The 15,168-nt window shown below is 43.5% G+C and overlaps 1 protein-coding gene across 1 annotated transcript in view; it reads right to left on the reverse strand.

The window, feature by feature from the left end:
- The window catches only part of htt (huntingtin), a 49,058-nt gene extending 39,074 nt beyond the window's left edge, over positions 1-9,984 (reverse strand). Inside the window, exons 1-7 of the mRNA XM_036516554.1 lie at positions 9,616-9,984; positions 6,796-6,879; positions 6,291-6,411; positions 5,623-5,682; positions 4,543-4,622; positions 4,249-4,387; positions 507-648 (exon numbers count right to left, since the gene is read on the reverse strand). Of these exons, the coding sequence (XP_036372447.1) occupies positions 507-648; positions 4,249-4,387; positions 4,543-4,622; positions 5,623-5,682; positions 6,291-6,411; positions 6,796-6,879; positions 9,616-9,713 (724 nt within the window). The 5' untranslated portion in view covers positions 9,714-9,984. The remainder of the gene's footprint in view (positions 1-506; positions 649-4,248; positions 4,388-4,542; positions 4,623-5,622; positions 5,683-6,290; positions 6,412-6,795; positions 6,880-9,615) is intronic.
- Positions 9,985-15,168: the final 5,184 nt, after the last annotated feature.

The following is a 15,168-nucleotide window of genomic DNA, read 5'->3' on the forward strand; positions in this document are numbered from 1 at the left end:
TGTTATCCACTTTTACAGCTGGATATTTACTGAAGCAATTCTGGGTTAAGTACCTTGCCCAAGGGTACAGCAGCAGTGCCCCAATGGGGGAATGGAACCAGCAACCTCTTTTTTATGAATCCTGCTTTTTACCACTATGCTACACTGCCACCCCACATACATACACAGATGCAGAAACACACATACAGAGATTCAGAGAGACCAGCAAAGACACACGCATATGTATCAGGGATTCTACTTGCAAAGGACTCCTACATACATGTACTGAAAAACTAATCTATGGTAGATTATGGTAGAAAATGGTAGAAACTATGGTAGGACTATGGTAGAAAATATGGTAGCATTTCATAGAACGATGTGCTGCTCTCAAACAGGAGTCAAACACACCCTAAAAGACAAAAATCTTGACTTTAAGCGCACCCTTTGGGAGGCGTACTCAAACACAGACAGCCAATGAGAGAGGAGAACTGTGAGGAGCGCAGGGGGCGGACGCTGGCGGGACCCACCGAGCAGCACGTTCAGCAGCCAGGTGTAGAAGTACTGCGTCCGCCGCGAGTGCTGGCACACGCTGACCGCCGCGCTGGCCGCCGTGCGGCGGATCGTCGGCGACGCCAGCTTCAGGTTGGCCACGAACGCCCTCAGCAGCACCTGAAAACAGAGCATACAGGAAGAATGCGCTGAGGTATGTATGTGTATCCATGCAGGATTACTCACGCAATGCACAGTCAGCCATACAGCAGAGCCTGCGAGCAGTTAACCGTGAGGAGAGGCTATAGAGGCGGTAAAGGAGTGGGTAGCTCAGGTAACAGAAACAGAAACTAACAGCCGACTGAGATGACCGTACAGGGTGCGGCAATGGCTGACAATATGCACCACGGACCATGAGAAATGCAGAACAGCTAGGGCATTAAAGACGTCCCACGTGCTTAAACGTGAGTCCAGCTCCCTTAAGCGGTGATCTGAGACTTCAGTGCGCATCAAAATCACTGAAATATTGCGCTCTCCATCTCCATGCACAACCTGCGTTGAGGTTCGTTTGCCCCTATCCAAACTGAGGTTGATATCCCAGGTCTTTAGTGGGCAGTGCTCCGTGTTACAGAAAGTGATTGCAACTGGAAAAGAATGTCACACTGCATATTAATTAAAGCAGAGGGCTGCAGGAGGTGGAACATTCCTCCCAGTTTCTTTAAACCAAATCAAATGAGTAAGTCTCCGGCTATGACTCACGTGCAGGGGCTTTGTGCGACAGCACCGACTTACAGCAGCTACGCAGGCAGCGTTTACATTCGAAACCCAGACGAAACCCTTAGAGAGAAATCAATACAAGCATCTGAAAGGCTATCAATTAATAACAGTCAAACTGGCAGAACACCAAATGCCTTACACAGGGTATTGTACAGGGTGTAGTAAAACAATCACTTAAATATTTTACTTTGTACTGAAGACTATTAAATGGTGTCAGCGCATATTAAAATGGCAGTGCACGTTCAAAAGTACGTACAGTGTGAGTGACAGCCAATATATACAGTTCTTGGATCGGTGCTTATGGGAATGGGAACTTTACAATTCCTTCCACAGAAAAACTCCCAGCTTTTGAAGTCAAATAAAGAGACTGAGAGGCATCACATGCCTTTAATGCTGTCGTCATGGTACAAAATTAGAAAAGTAAATAGATATTCTTGGAGTACTGTTGGACACTAAAAGTCTTAAGTATACATCCCAAAACTTGTCAGCTATAATGTGCTCATACCTCACTAGAATCATATGCCTGTTTATGAGGTAAGTTCCCTATGGTTGCACTGTACACGTGGCTAAATGGACTACATTAGCACTGACCCAAGATCAGTTTGATCATCACCCCCATAATGGGTAAGTTAATTAGGCTAGACAAGCTAATCTTGGACCAATGCCTACAGGCCCTTTCTCCCTCAAGCTTACAGCATGTTTGAGTCTTGGGTACAGGAACATTTTATTGAGAAAGAAAGGCATGGAAATATTGTTAAAAGCTACATTATTTCAAAATATTAAAACCATAACCATATACAATTTTCATAGTCTAAACAGAAGAGGCAGGTCCATCATACTCCCTGTGTATCTAAGCAAACAGAGAATTGGGAACAAAGTGTTCTCTCTCACACAGCCTCACCGGGCCTTTGACAGAGCGCTTTTCCTGTACTCACATCAGACTACAGACCCATCCATACATGCACACATACCATCAGACTGATTCTGATCAGTATTCCACTTTAAGGTTATAACACATGATATGATTCATGCAGCGCTCTCACTCTCGTCCGATGAGCCCGAGCCTCTGCAATTTAATTAAATTATTCAGCGTCCGACCGCACAGCATGTCTGCTTGTCACACATTCATATTTCATGAGTGTAAAAAGCCGCTCCTATACATGCATCAGAGGAAAAGTGAAATCTTTATGCGTCGTTCCGGATAATGAGAATCCCGGGGATGCATTCGGCTTTGTCCGGTTAGGTTACTGGTGCTTGTGCACGTTTTCGGAGCAGCCGTGGCGATCACACAGCTGCTGACTCGGCAGTAAGCAGACAGGCAGGTTTAAAACCCTTGCTGGGCTACTACCACCTGCAAGGAGCCTCCGCACCTCTCTGGAGCCAAGAGGGAGAGTGAGTGAGCATGGGGAAGGGACGGGGAGAGGGGGAGAGAGGGAGAGGGAGAGGGAGAGGGAAGGAGACGGCAAAAGGAGGGGCGGAGGTAATTATATTAGGTGGCGTCACAGCCTGTATTTAGCGCATGATGTAAGTCCCGCAGAGCAGAGGCCCGGGAAGGCGCATCTGGGGCTGACGTCCGACGCTGCCCCACGGGAGAGCCAGCCGCAGCCTGACAGCCATCAGCCTTTGGAGCCATGTCAACAAGCGTTCAAAAGCGAGCAAGAGGGAGAAGATGTACCCGCCGCACGTCACGTTAATGGCCCTCTGACAGCTGGTTTAGAAAGGCTCGGAACAACCAAACTCTCAACGGGTTTGTTTATACTCCGCAACAACCTTTTCTTTCATGATGCTGAGACGGTGTGAATGGATCAGACGCCTTGCTTAGCACAAAGTACAGGGTGCCAAGTACACAGTGCAGGGGTCATAGAGGAAGGAGAGAGATCCAGGACGATAGCACGGTCACAGGTCACAGCTGGGGGAAGGGGAAAACAGAGACAGCACGCTTCTGATCTTCCCTGCACCAACAGTTTCCCTCCTGTGAGAATCGGCGGGTTCCCGTGGAAACAAAGCTTCCTGTCATTGATGCCCTTATCTTCCTGAAAGCACAGCTACACACACAAATACACAGGAATCAGCTGCCTTTGAGGAGTGCTTTTTAACTTGAAATAACCTAGCGGCTGCTTCAGGATGAGCCGCCCGCTTCAAACCCCCGCGCTGTGGGATTCCCACTTACGATCAGAGGAGACGCAAAACACATCCTGACATCACATTCACGAGAAACGACGCTGGATGAGGCGTTCCCTCAAAATCCTTCTTGAAATCTTTTGTAGCAGGTGCCGAGAGCACTGTTCTGTGATAGCTGGACACAGACAGTTTCCTGTAGCTAACTGTCACTCAAGCAAAGCCACAGAAGTCTAAATGCAGAACAACAAAAACATTGGCAGTTGAAGAACCACTCATCACATGCACAGAAATGCACACCCATACTGACTCACGCTTTTGAATCAAACTGCCAAATTTACCCAACGTCTTTCCCTGCAATTAGTGTAGGCAGAAACTTTTAGAAGATTAAAGGATAACACCATTGTAACAGCACTGTGAAGGCATGGTTTAGGAGGGAGATAGCTGAGGTTACGGACTGGCCATCGGCTACCTGCTAAGGCACTGCCCAGGATCATAACCCTGGGAACCTGCACATGCTCTGGACTGCCAACAGAGCTCATTTCACAGCAAGCCAAACAGGAGCAAAGCCATCACTAAGCTACAGGAGGATCTACAAGATATTAAACTAACGACTTGTTCTACGTATGGTATCATGATCTGGACTTCAAAGATAAAGCCAGTATCTTACAGATGAGTCATGCCTTTTGACTGCCAGTGCCCACGTGTGGATTAATAACCGATGTCATAAAGCAGTGCAGGGCAGAGCCACCTCTGACTAAGGTTTTTTCCCCTCTGCACGTAGTGTAGTCTTTACAACGCCAATCCATCCCCATTAAGGCTGTGCCATTTACATTGAACCTCATAAGCATAGCGCCGGCGTCTACCGCCAGCTCCGGTCGGTACCTTGATCTCGCTGTCGTTGGCAAAGTGCCCAAGCGCCGCCATGATCTTGGGGACGGCGACGGCGAGGGTCTCCTGCACAGCCTCCTCCGGCCGCTTGCTGATCCGGGTCAGGCAGGGCAGGAGGTTCACCAGGTAGGGCCTGACAACAGAGAGGGAGTAACAGGTGACCGCCCTCACGCAGGCAAGGATCACTCCCATACCTTACCCCCTGCAGCATAATGAAGCGTTCGATCGCAACGGGCTCCATCTCCCGAGCAGACCCCGGGGAAAGGGGAGGAGACCGGGGACGCTTACCTGCATTTCTGGGGCCGCACCAGGTGGCAGAGCTCGGCGAACCTCCACAGGGCTGCCCGCAGGCTCCGGGAGGCACCGTTCTGTAAGGGAGAAAGGCCTGCTTTAAACTCAGCCCTGCTGCTTTTCACTGTGCGCACCGTGCCCTCTGATTGGTGTTTGACATGTGAGACAAGTCTGAGAGGCCAATCACATATGAGGGCATTTAGTCTGCAGCATGTGTACAGGTGTGCTGATACAGAGCAATACCTAATGCAAACATTCACTCTCCTGGAAGAAGCCACATACACACAAACATTCACATATATTTTTATATATACTTATGTATATAATAATATATATATAAAATCAACTTACAGATGTATTTGAACATGAATATATGATTGTAACCTTTTCACTGGTGTAGTTTGTAGCTGTTGTTTATAGCTGTAAGAGGACACTGCTGTGTTTGTACAGCGCTTGATAAACAGACCCAGAACAGCAATAAACAGCAACATTGCTGCTCTGAGCCCATACGGAGAGGCACAAAGGCTATAAAGATACTGAATCTAATAAGGTGCACTCATTTCATTTCTTTAAGGATTAATGGACAACACATGGACCTGAATTTGTTTAGCTGAAAAAGGTAACCCAGTAAACCAGCTGTGCAGCATTCTAGAGCTTGTCAGAAAATTCCAAAAAGCACATCTTCATAACTGTCAAATACCACTGACACATAACTAATTGCAGAGAACACTCACAGTACACAAGCTGCAATCGTAAACCTAACTCTAGATCATATTGCTCCATGATGGCTCAATTCCACCTGCCAATGTTAAGAAGAAAAATCCCTGTATCTTGATCAGCATGCAAAAAGAGGAGCTGATGTGTCACTTCCACTGACATCCAGATGAAGTTATGTGGGAGACAAGTTCATTAAAACTCATCCATCGATCATATGCCATCACGCAGTTACTATGACAAGCACGTGTGCATGTTTTTTAATGGCTTCTGCGTCTCCTGCAAGGGCTCCCCAACCCGCATTCGCAAAGACGTTAAAGAGGGTCTTCATTCCAAACCAGCTAATAGTACATAGCGGCATACCTTCTTGATCTCCTTGTAGAGCTCCAGCTGCAGTCGAGGAAGGTTGGAGTCCATGAGTGCCTGGTGTAACAGGTAGGAAAAGCACACCACCGTGAGAGAAATTTCCATTTCCTTCCACAGCGATGTCACATTTGGCATCAGCGTGTGACATGCCCCCTCTCTCAGGCATGAACGGGGAATGGCAGCCTGATTTTGAAATGCCGGCAATAAATCATTTTGTCTAAACTACATGAGTCTTCAAAACTGTACAGTGGGCTATCCTGAACCATTTAAGCCATTTACCACCTGCTGAAATGCTAATATTGATATCTACTGGTTCAATGGCCTCTCAGCACATTTATGGCAATCTTATGACTTGTCTCCCTGGTTCAGACAGCCTTTCAGATACATCTGGTGACAACTGTCTGCTTATCTGAGGTAAATATGCACGGGCAACAGGAAGGGCCATTTCTTGTTACAAATTCTACTCCTATTGTGACAAATGCCAACAGATCTCTGACTGATAGGGTGCTCTTGACTGCTCTGCCTTATCACAGTTTAGAGCACGGCTGTCAACAGACACGTTGTTAGGCCTGGCACACAGCTGGTCAGGAAGGCCACAGGCCCAATGGCGAGGAGGAGGAAGGTGAGGCAGAGGAAGGCCACCCGCCACCGGGCATCGGTCTTACTTTAATGATCTTGTTGAGACACTCGTCGGCCACCATCCTGACGTCCGACTCGCTGTCATCACTGCACAGCAGGAACATCTCCATGGCGATGCCCAGCAGTTTCTGGAACTCCGGGGAAGTCCTTGTCCCAGAACCATAGGGAACAAGAGAAGGGTTCCCCCGTCACTCCACACAGACCTCAGGTCAGTGCCAGGACAATAAATATAGCTCTCATCTCTCTCAATACAAATTCCAAGTGTGGTACCAGGACAAAACTACCAACAGTTTCCACTACTGAGGGAAAAACGACCAAAAAAAAACTAGGACAAATTAAAAAGGTGACTCACAGAATAGCGATGCAATTTGTAATCAAAACAGGATCATAATCGATCATGCCATCGCTGCGTTTACAAATGACGTGTCTCACCTCACCAAATCTGATTAACACTAAGCTGGGACCTCCTACTGTATTGTGGTACCGATTTAGTAGCACACGCACAATCGGTTTTGGGGGAGGCTGGCTTACCTCAGGGACTGTGCCACGATGTTTTCACATATAGTGAGACAGTGAGTCACACGGTCCTTCTTGGTAGTGGCGAGATCTTTCTTCCTGCGAGAGAAAGAAAAATCAAACAGTGAAGAGGACTACATTCACGCAGAAATCTTTGCAAACAGAGAAACTGAATCATTTGTTTCATTGAGGATACACAGCGTGCAGTTTTCGGATGAAATGAATCAGGACAGCCAGCAATCAGCAAATGTGATGATGTCATTGTCCTTGATGTCAGCCCGTCTTAAAGTTACAGCCAGCACGTGCCAGGTGTCTGAAATTAGGCTTTTCCCAGCCAGTTATGGCTGCCAGCACTGACGGCATTGCCGGTGCTGTGTCCTATTGGACAGGAATCTCTGGAGCCCCCGCCATTTCGGGTCAGAGGAGGCCACATGACGGTCTCGTTCCCACAGGCCTCATTCCTTACCATTGTGCAATATTGGCAAACCAACTATCACATGCCTAAAAAAAGACCGGTCTGCCAAATTTAGCGCCATCATCATTCCAGATACTTGCTGTTCTTTCGCCTCTGGGATGCAATCAATAACTGGCTGGTCATTATGCTAAAGTATTGCCCCGCATTATATTGAGGTTGTTCCATCCAAGCACTATCCAAACCAACACTGATATGGTAATTCAATAACAGAGACAGACCCAGGGTTGGGATACAGTCTACCAATTACATTTTATAAAATGCCAAGTGATGCCATTCATTAGAAAGTCTTGTCATTCCAGGTGTGCAAAAGTCAATACAAAGAGGTACTTTTGACAACAGCAAGACTCTAACTCTCCAGACCTGGAATCGCCTCCCGCTAAATATGACTCTTCATATTACTTTCAGTATTCACAAGATCAGACAGAGGGGAGCTGACAGGACAATTGAAGTGCAGCTTCAGTGGAAAACAGCAGCATTCTGTCTTCCAAAAAGTGAAAGGCCGCCTCAGGACACTGCAACTAACAGCAGAGAAAAGGAAAGGAAAAAGTGGGGCTTGGCTGATTGCGGAGTCCAGTCATGTTAGCGCAAAGCAAATCCTTGTAGGCTTATCGTGCGGCACACAACCACCGCTCCACTGTGGCAGGCGGTAGAATCCGTAATGTAGCGTCACGTCTGGCGTGCCGTGAACTTCGGTTCAACTTTTGACATTTGAGGCTTTCCGCGGCCTTGTGATGGAGCGAATCACAGATAATACAGATACTTACTCATTCTTACCACAACACCAACCCCACTGCCCTGTCCCCAAATCCCAATAGATGAGAGGGTGCACTAAAAACGGCCAACCAACATCTTTTGTTTGAAAACAAAAAAGAACATAATTAATCACTAACTAACATTATACTAAAATGTTACAATAGAAAGCAATCTAAGACTGCCTAACTGATCCCCAAGGGTTCAAAGTATTACATCTCCAAAACAGATGACAAAATAGACAACTGCCCTGATAAGGAAGAGAAAGTGGAAAGTGCAGAAAGTGTATTTAGCAAAGTATACTACCTGAGATACTGACATGACTTCTGCACCTGAGGAATTACCTTGTACTAATAATGAGGTGCGTAAGGCAACTGGGGACAATGATTTTCAGATTTTTGGGGTATGCTCCAATGGGGGGTATGGGGGTGTTGGCATTACACAATATATACCCATTAATCAGCAGTCCCAGTTCAGTGTTGACTCATACGAAAAGGTAGCGATTTTATAATGGTCACATCTGGAGATACGAACGTGACCTCTCCAGACCTGAAACACTGTAAACTTAACCAAGCTACAGAGCAACGAGTTACGTTGTTATCCTGATTAATGTAATTTTAAGAAGTACTCACAGAATCTAGGATACTGTACCCCAGAAAACCGACTGCGGACAGAGACCCAATGTTCCGTTGCAAATGACCTTGATTCTTACAACTGCAGCACTTCTTGCCAAAAAACAGTTTAGAGGAACCCTAGCATGTAGGTAAACATCCAGCTTGTCGCATGTGGTTCAATGACACTTCATGACAGTTTATCGGGCTCATTAGAGGAGGGCATAATTACAAAGGGCAACAAGAACAAACCCAAATCCATCTAGCTAGTATAAATTCATGTAATTCGCCTTGTAATTAGCCAGCTGCACTTGGAGCTTGGAGCTGCTAAGTGCTGTCAAAATACAGACAGAACTAGCTAGTTAGCAGGATAACTACTTTAGATGGTTGGCTGTCTAAACGCATTTAGTGTTCTTGCTAGCAATCTGCTATAAAATGATGCATAACAAATACCCGCTTTGTCCTTCACTAAGTTAATTAACTAAACAGCTAGTCAGCGAGGTACATGTAAGTCATCGTTAGTCACACCCCCAGCTGTGCAACTCAAAATCAGTTCAAGTGTGCTCAGCCTCGGGAACTGCACCTGCAATGCCGTAAAGCTAGCTAGCGAAAGTCCCACTGTCAATCACGGTCACGTTTTCCTGTTTGTTAATGCTCTTATTGTGGTATCGCTGCCTACCTAACCAGCTAACGTTAATTTGATAGCTATACTATATAATAGCCTATACCATCGTAGTCCAGCGCACGTCTGATAATTAGCTGCTAGCAATCAGCTAATTATCTGACAAGTTGCCGCTAGTGCGCTATCTTGTTTAGAGTACCAAGCTTTGCCACAGTGAGCAAATGGCTTGCTAGCAAGCTTTCAAGCTGCACGATCGCCCAGCAGACAACCCGCTCGCTAACATTTGTGTGCATCTTAGCTAACCAGCGCTGCCTAACGAGCAAAGCTAGCTGTATCCCATCATTATTGGCTCCTCACATTGTCAATCGGGTACTTACTGTTTTTGCACAAGCTCTTCAGCCGACGGTGGTCCCTGCTGTTGCTGGAATGACTTGAGAGACTCGAAGGCCTTCATCAATTTCTCCATGGTGGCCATTTTATAAAGAATAATATTTACAAATAGCTAGCTGGGTAGCTAGCTAGCTAGTTGAGACCACAAGCAGGGTTAAAAAAGCGAAAACACAAGGAAGTATGCGGGCACAGTGCGTCGAGCGTGACAAAGCCAGCGACGGCGTTTTGACCCCGCGCCTGCCCCGCTGTCACTTGTGAGTCCTTGATTTTTCTCGCAAAAAATTCGTTAAATGAATGGAGCGTAACTGATGTTAAATCCAATTCTGTAAGCCATCTTTGATCCATCCGTCCGTCCCATGAGCTTCGCAAGGAAGTAGCTTGTTAAGTGCTTTGACAGCTTGAGGGGAAGAACCGACAGTAGCAGCCACTCAAACGAGGGCTTATTTTGATTGACAGGAGTAGTACCCAATAATCACCCTGTAGCGTCTTTAGCAACGGGAAAGGGTTTACACGCTTTTTTTCTTAAGCGCAAACCGCCTCCGGAATCATATGATTTGGGCGTCTGGGGAAATACGACGTAAGAAATGGCCCAATGAAAACTTGAAATATGGTTCACCGAATAGTTCTGAGTAATTGCAGGATTACATATAGGAGGGAGGGGCATTCAACAATTTTGAAAACAACGGCGCGATCTCAAATTGATTAGCTTTTTATCTACGAAAGTATATATGGCTCTACATCAACATTTACAAGTTAGTGGTATATGCAGCCGGTTAATTGAATCCTCTTGCAACACAGCTGAGACAAGTCTACTTCCACTGTGGCTTTGAAAATCTTTAACCTTGATAGATTCTGTAGTTTGACAAGGGGTTGATGTGTGCACGGAAAATGTATTCAGTGAAACGGGAGACCCAAGAAAATTAAGTGTTCATCATGAAAAAGGTCAAACGTTGTTTAAAATACAGCAGTAGGCTATATCTGTCAAATACCTGTCAGTGGTGAAAACTAAATATTGAACGTATTAATGCATGTATTCCATTAAGAACATCCCAACTAGCTGCCTAAATACTGTAGTAATCTAGACATTTTTAACTGACATCACATTTTGTTCACAATAGGAAAAAGTAAAATTACATATTTGCAGTGCATGAATCATTGATTCTGTGTCTACAGATCATAAGCTATGAGGTATGTTTCATTTTTCTTATGTGCTTTAATGTGTGCTCATTTCAGGGATTAAAAAAAAGTTTGGTTGTGCAACATTACCCACAATGTTGTAATTGTTGTACATTATACCTGTAATTTACTATAAAAGACCGTATACAAAGCATTGTAAACATTACACTGACATTTCAGGTAACCACCAATGACTGATGGGAGTGTGGCTTTACTGAAATGCACTGTAAAAACAAAGAATGTGCTGATGGAAAAACAAAGAATACACATGGTCATACTAATTTTTCCTCCTCTGTCATTCAACATTTACAAGTGTAATATGGAATTGCCAGTCTCAAATCACAGTGGATTCAGGATCTTTGCTTGGAATAAACCAGGGGACACAGTTTTTATATACAAACGGCAGTGTTTTATTTCATAATTACAACTGTAAGATATGGTACAACACCCAGTGATATAACTTGTACAAGAATTACATTGACTGCAGTGGTTGAAAGACATGACTGTACAACTACAAAATCGGTCACCTTGCAATAATAAAGGCGGCATCCGATACTTCTGATATGTTGGCACCGGAATATAATTTACAACCAAAAAAAAAAACCAAAAAAAACCTGAAGTTTACTACCAATGCATGCTTGATTAGTAAAACAGTTTAAAACAGGCATTAAAAATGCACTTTGTGCAGACATTCAAACTGTTAAAATATTTCTTTACCAGCAAAATAAGGGAGGGGACACTGCGTGTAGTTGAATGTGCCCCTCCAATAAGCCTTTTTCGTTTAAGAAAATAAGACAAAAATGCAGTAAGGGTTTGGGATTTGGTAATTGGCACGCCGGTAAAGGCCTAAGTCCGTCTTTGACACATCACATGTAAGAAAAAGAAAATAAAATTAAACTAAAAAATGAAATGATCCAATTCCCTTTTGATGCTGTGCTTAGCATCGTCTGCAGCAATTTGAGTTACACTTCCCATTCAGAATTTCCAAAAACTTTAGTGCAAACCAAACACATTATTCTCCTGATATCAATGGATTTCCAAACAGCTTGATATGTCTGTGCGTGCGTGCGTGTGTGTTTGTTGGGGGGAGGGGCTTTAAGCTTTAACTGCTCTTGCTTTAAAAGGTTACCTCTTCATTTGTAAAATGCTGATGTTTCAGACTCACTGCTTACATGACACTTTATAAGACAAACAGTGGAACAAAAGGATAGGCAGGTGGGGAGACTTTGCAAACTCTTACAGAAAGCAAAGATCCCTCCCAGAAATGCAATATGAATCACGACCTAACATGTTGTTACTCTACCGCATGCAGAGCTAGCTGTAATAAGCAGCTGTGAACATGGTTCTGACATTCTACAAAGACATATACCACTGTAGTCTAATGAAGGCAGAATAACTACATCAAAACCTTTGTTAAAAACTCTGCTGTTTCTGTGATGTTTAGGAGACTAAATTATCTTTTTATTACAGCTGTGTAGCTATCTATTCTACTGTGCACTACTGAAAGCAAAGCATTCTAATCTGCACTTCAAGAATGGTGTTCCATGGACTTTTTCCATATTCCAAGAAAACCGTTACTTAAACTGCCTCTATGATCAATGTATTTATGCGTATGAGGAGACATTTCACATATGTGCTTGGAACCTATCATAAATCTAGCCAGACAGGTTGCCACAGTAACACTCATTTGGGGCATTCAGGGAAAAAACAGGTTGAAAAAAGAAATTATAAAATAAGAACTAGAGTGTGATACAATGTGACAGTGGTGCTGTATCAGAATAAACTGCTGATTTTGCTCCACTGAGGTAAATTGCTATTACAATTGAGTCTTTAAGGGGCATTTTGTCAAAAAGCTGAAATAACCAAGCTAACCCAGAACAGATGACAGACTGTGCATTTCCATAATGTTTACAGTTTCAACACATCTTCATCCTAAATGTATAATGTGAAGTATAAATGAATGAGTTAAATACATAATGGCATGACTTGCTTTGTGGTAAAAGGCTGTTCATACATATTCCTCACCATTATCTTCAGTTTGTTTCCTTTTTACAGTGACATATGCTGAACTGTCAATTAAAATCAAATAAATCTGCTCACAGATGGCGTGTACTGAATTGGTGAAAACAAAATGGCATTATAATAGTATAACATGCAGCTGTAATGTAAATAGAGATTGTCACGTCTTTCACAGCATTAAAGAGAAAAAAGGGCTTAAAAGCATCAATCAATATGAAGGATTTTCAGGGTGGATCAAAAGGGGAACATTGAGGAGTATGGACTTGGCATTAATTCCACAAACACTCTCAAGGATGGTGGTGCGCTGCGTGACATCATGGTTTACACCAACAATGCGCTTTCCCGAAATCAGACCTGAACACTGGCCTTCCTTTCGAGATTTTACTCGAGTACGACAAAGTGCAAGTACAATATTGTGACTCTTTTTGTCTTAGTTTTTCCTTTGTATATATTATTTTTAGTCAGAATGGCATGAGCTGAAAATATGTATAATCAGCAAAAAGATTAAAAAGGCCTTCTCATTGGCTTTTCTCTGAATATACCTGCCACACTGACCACAAACAGAAGTAATTATCTTCAGTAGATTGTGTATCAGTGTAGCCTGAGCAAAAGTGGCTGAGTGGAACATCTAATTATCTGTTAGGACATACTGAGGGCATAATCTGTACTCAGAAATATGGAAAAAAATGTTTTTAAATTTAAGATACACTGATTACATAGACTGCAAATGCATCAGTGACCTTAAGTGACCTCTGTGATAACAGAATTGACAGATATTAAGTCTCCGTAAACTGTATTCTACTGATTTAAGCGCTGACACCCTCTCCTGTACAAATCAGAGCAGGAAGAAGTCTTTTGTGGCTTTTCGTAACAGAGGCACCCAAAGTCTCTTACTTTGTGGTACCCAAACTGGTGAGCACAATAATTGGAGGCGGCCTATAGAACAATGCAACAAAAAAAAGGAAAAACAAACCCGCATGTGTGCCTGCTCATTGTGTATGTATCTCTGTGCACAAGGCATGTGCGGACAGTGTGTGTGATGAGTGGGTGGGAGGGCCAATGATTTCTGATACATCCTTTAAAAAGGGTCAAGACTGGCAAGTCAAAAGTAAAAAACCTTTGTCCTGCACAGCAACAATCAGGCTTACTTCCACCATGTAAATACAGTCTTACTTCAGACTGTGCACCCACCGAAATCACGTTGCTTGTCTTGTCTCTAAAATTAAATAAAGATGAAATAAAATCAGTTTCAAAAATGGTGAAGCCTCGTCTTTTTTTGCGACAGTGATTGGGTGCTCTGTAAGAAAGGTCAGACGTGATTGATTGCAAGCGTAAGACATGATGTTCAATTCTTCATGACCGGTGCTTAAGGCATGGATATCCGAGTCAGTCGCAGAAACGGATACAGAGTATTCTAGAACCCCTGACACTTGTAATATACCTCTACCCTTCACAGATAGGAAAGTTCCTCTGGACTTTTCTAGAAGCCCTTTTAGATCACTGCTAGAGATCATTTAAATGATCCACGTCCCATTAGGAAAAATAAAACAAAACCTGAATATTCACAAGACATGAACGACACTCCTCCTGCTATAAAATAAAAAACAATCACTTGATGGTCAATCAACTCAAGGAAGTTTTGTTCCCGTAATCTCAGTCTTTCAGCTTCATAATGATCGGGGGAGGCAAATGCATGTTCATGAGCCTAGGGTTCTAAAGAAATATTATCAATGTGTGCTTCTCAGGAACAAACAAATGATTGGATGGTATTGTTTACTATGGCCGAGCGGACACAGTCACAGGGCTGCTAACCTGCTAGGAAATACCTTATGATGATGCACTATTTGGATGTGGCCCTACGCACCTGACACTCAAAAACACCCCTACTCACCTCCTCAAACCTCCCCTGGACAATGCTGTCGAACGTACCTTTAACGTCTCAGAGCTTGCCACACCAATTTGATAACAGATCTTGCAGCTGTGCCCAGTAAAACAAAATGTGCTAATTATGCACAAAAGCTGAAAAATCAAATCAAATACAGATGAAAAAATTAAGCCCTGTGCTACATAAAAAAGAGACTACAGATACCATACTGTGCTTCTTAAAAATCCTTAAATACACATTGTCATACTCATTCCAAAGGAAAAAAAAATGTATGTATGCATTCAAGTGGTACTTATATGGCTTTTTGTACAATACAACCTTTAGTGAAAATATACATCTAGACATAATTCAAGTACAAATGTACAAAATCTTTAAACTCATACTTTTTTCTTTAATTATAATACACTTTTAATACAATTCATAAATACAGTTAAAACATTCATTTTGTTAAGATTGCGAT

This window comes from Megalops cyprinoides, chromosome 22 (assembly GCF_013368585.1).
Source record: "Megalops cyprinoides isolate fMegCyp1 chromosome 22, fMegCyp1.pri, whole genome shotgun sequence".
Lineage (NCBI taxonomy): Eukaryota > Metazoa > Chordata > Actinopteri > Elopiformes > Megalopidae > Megalops > Megalops cyprinoides.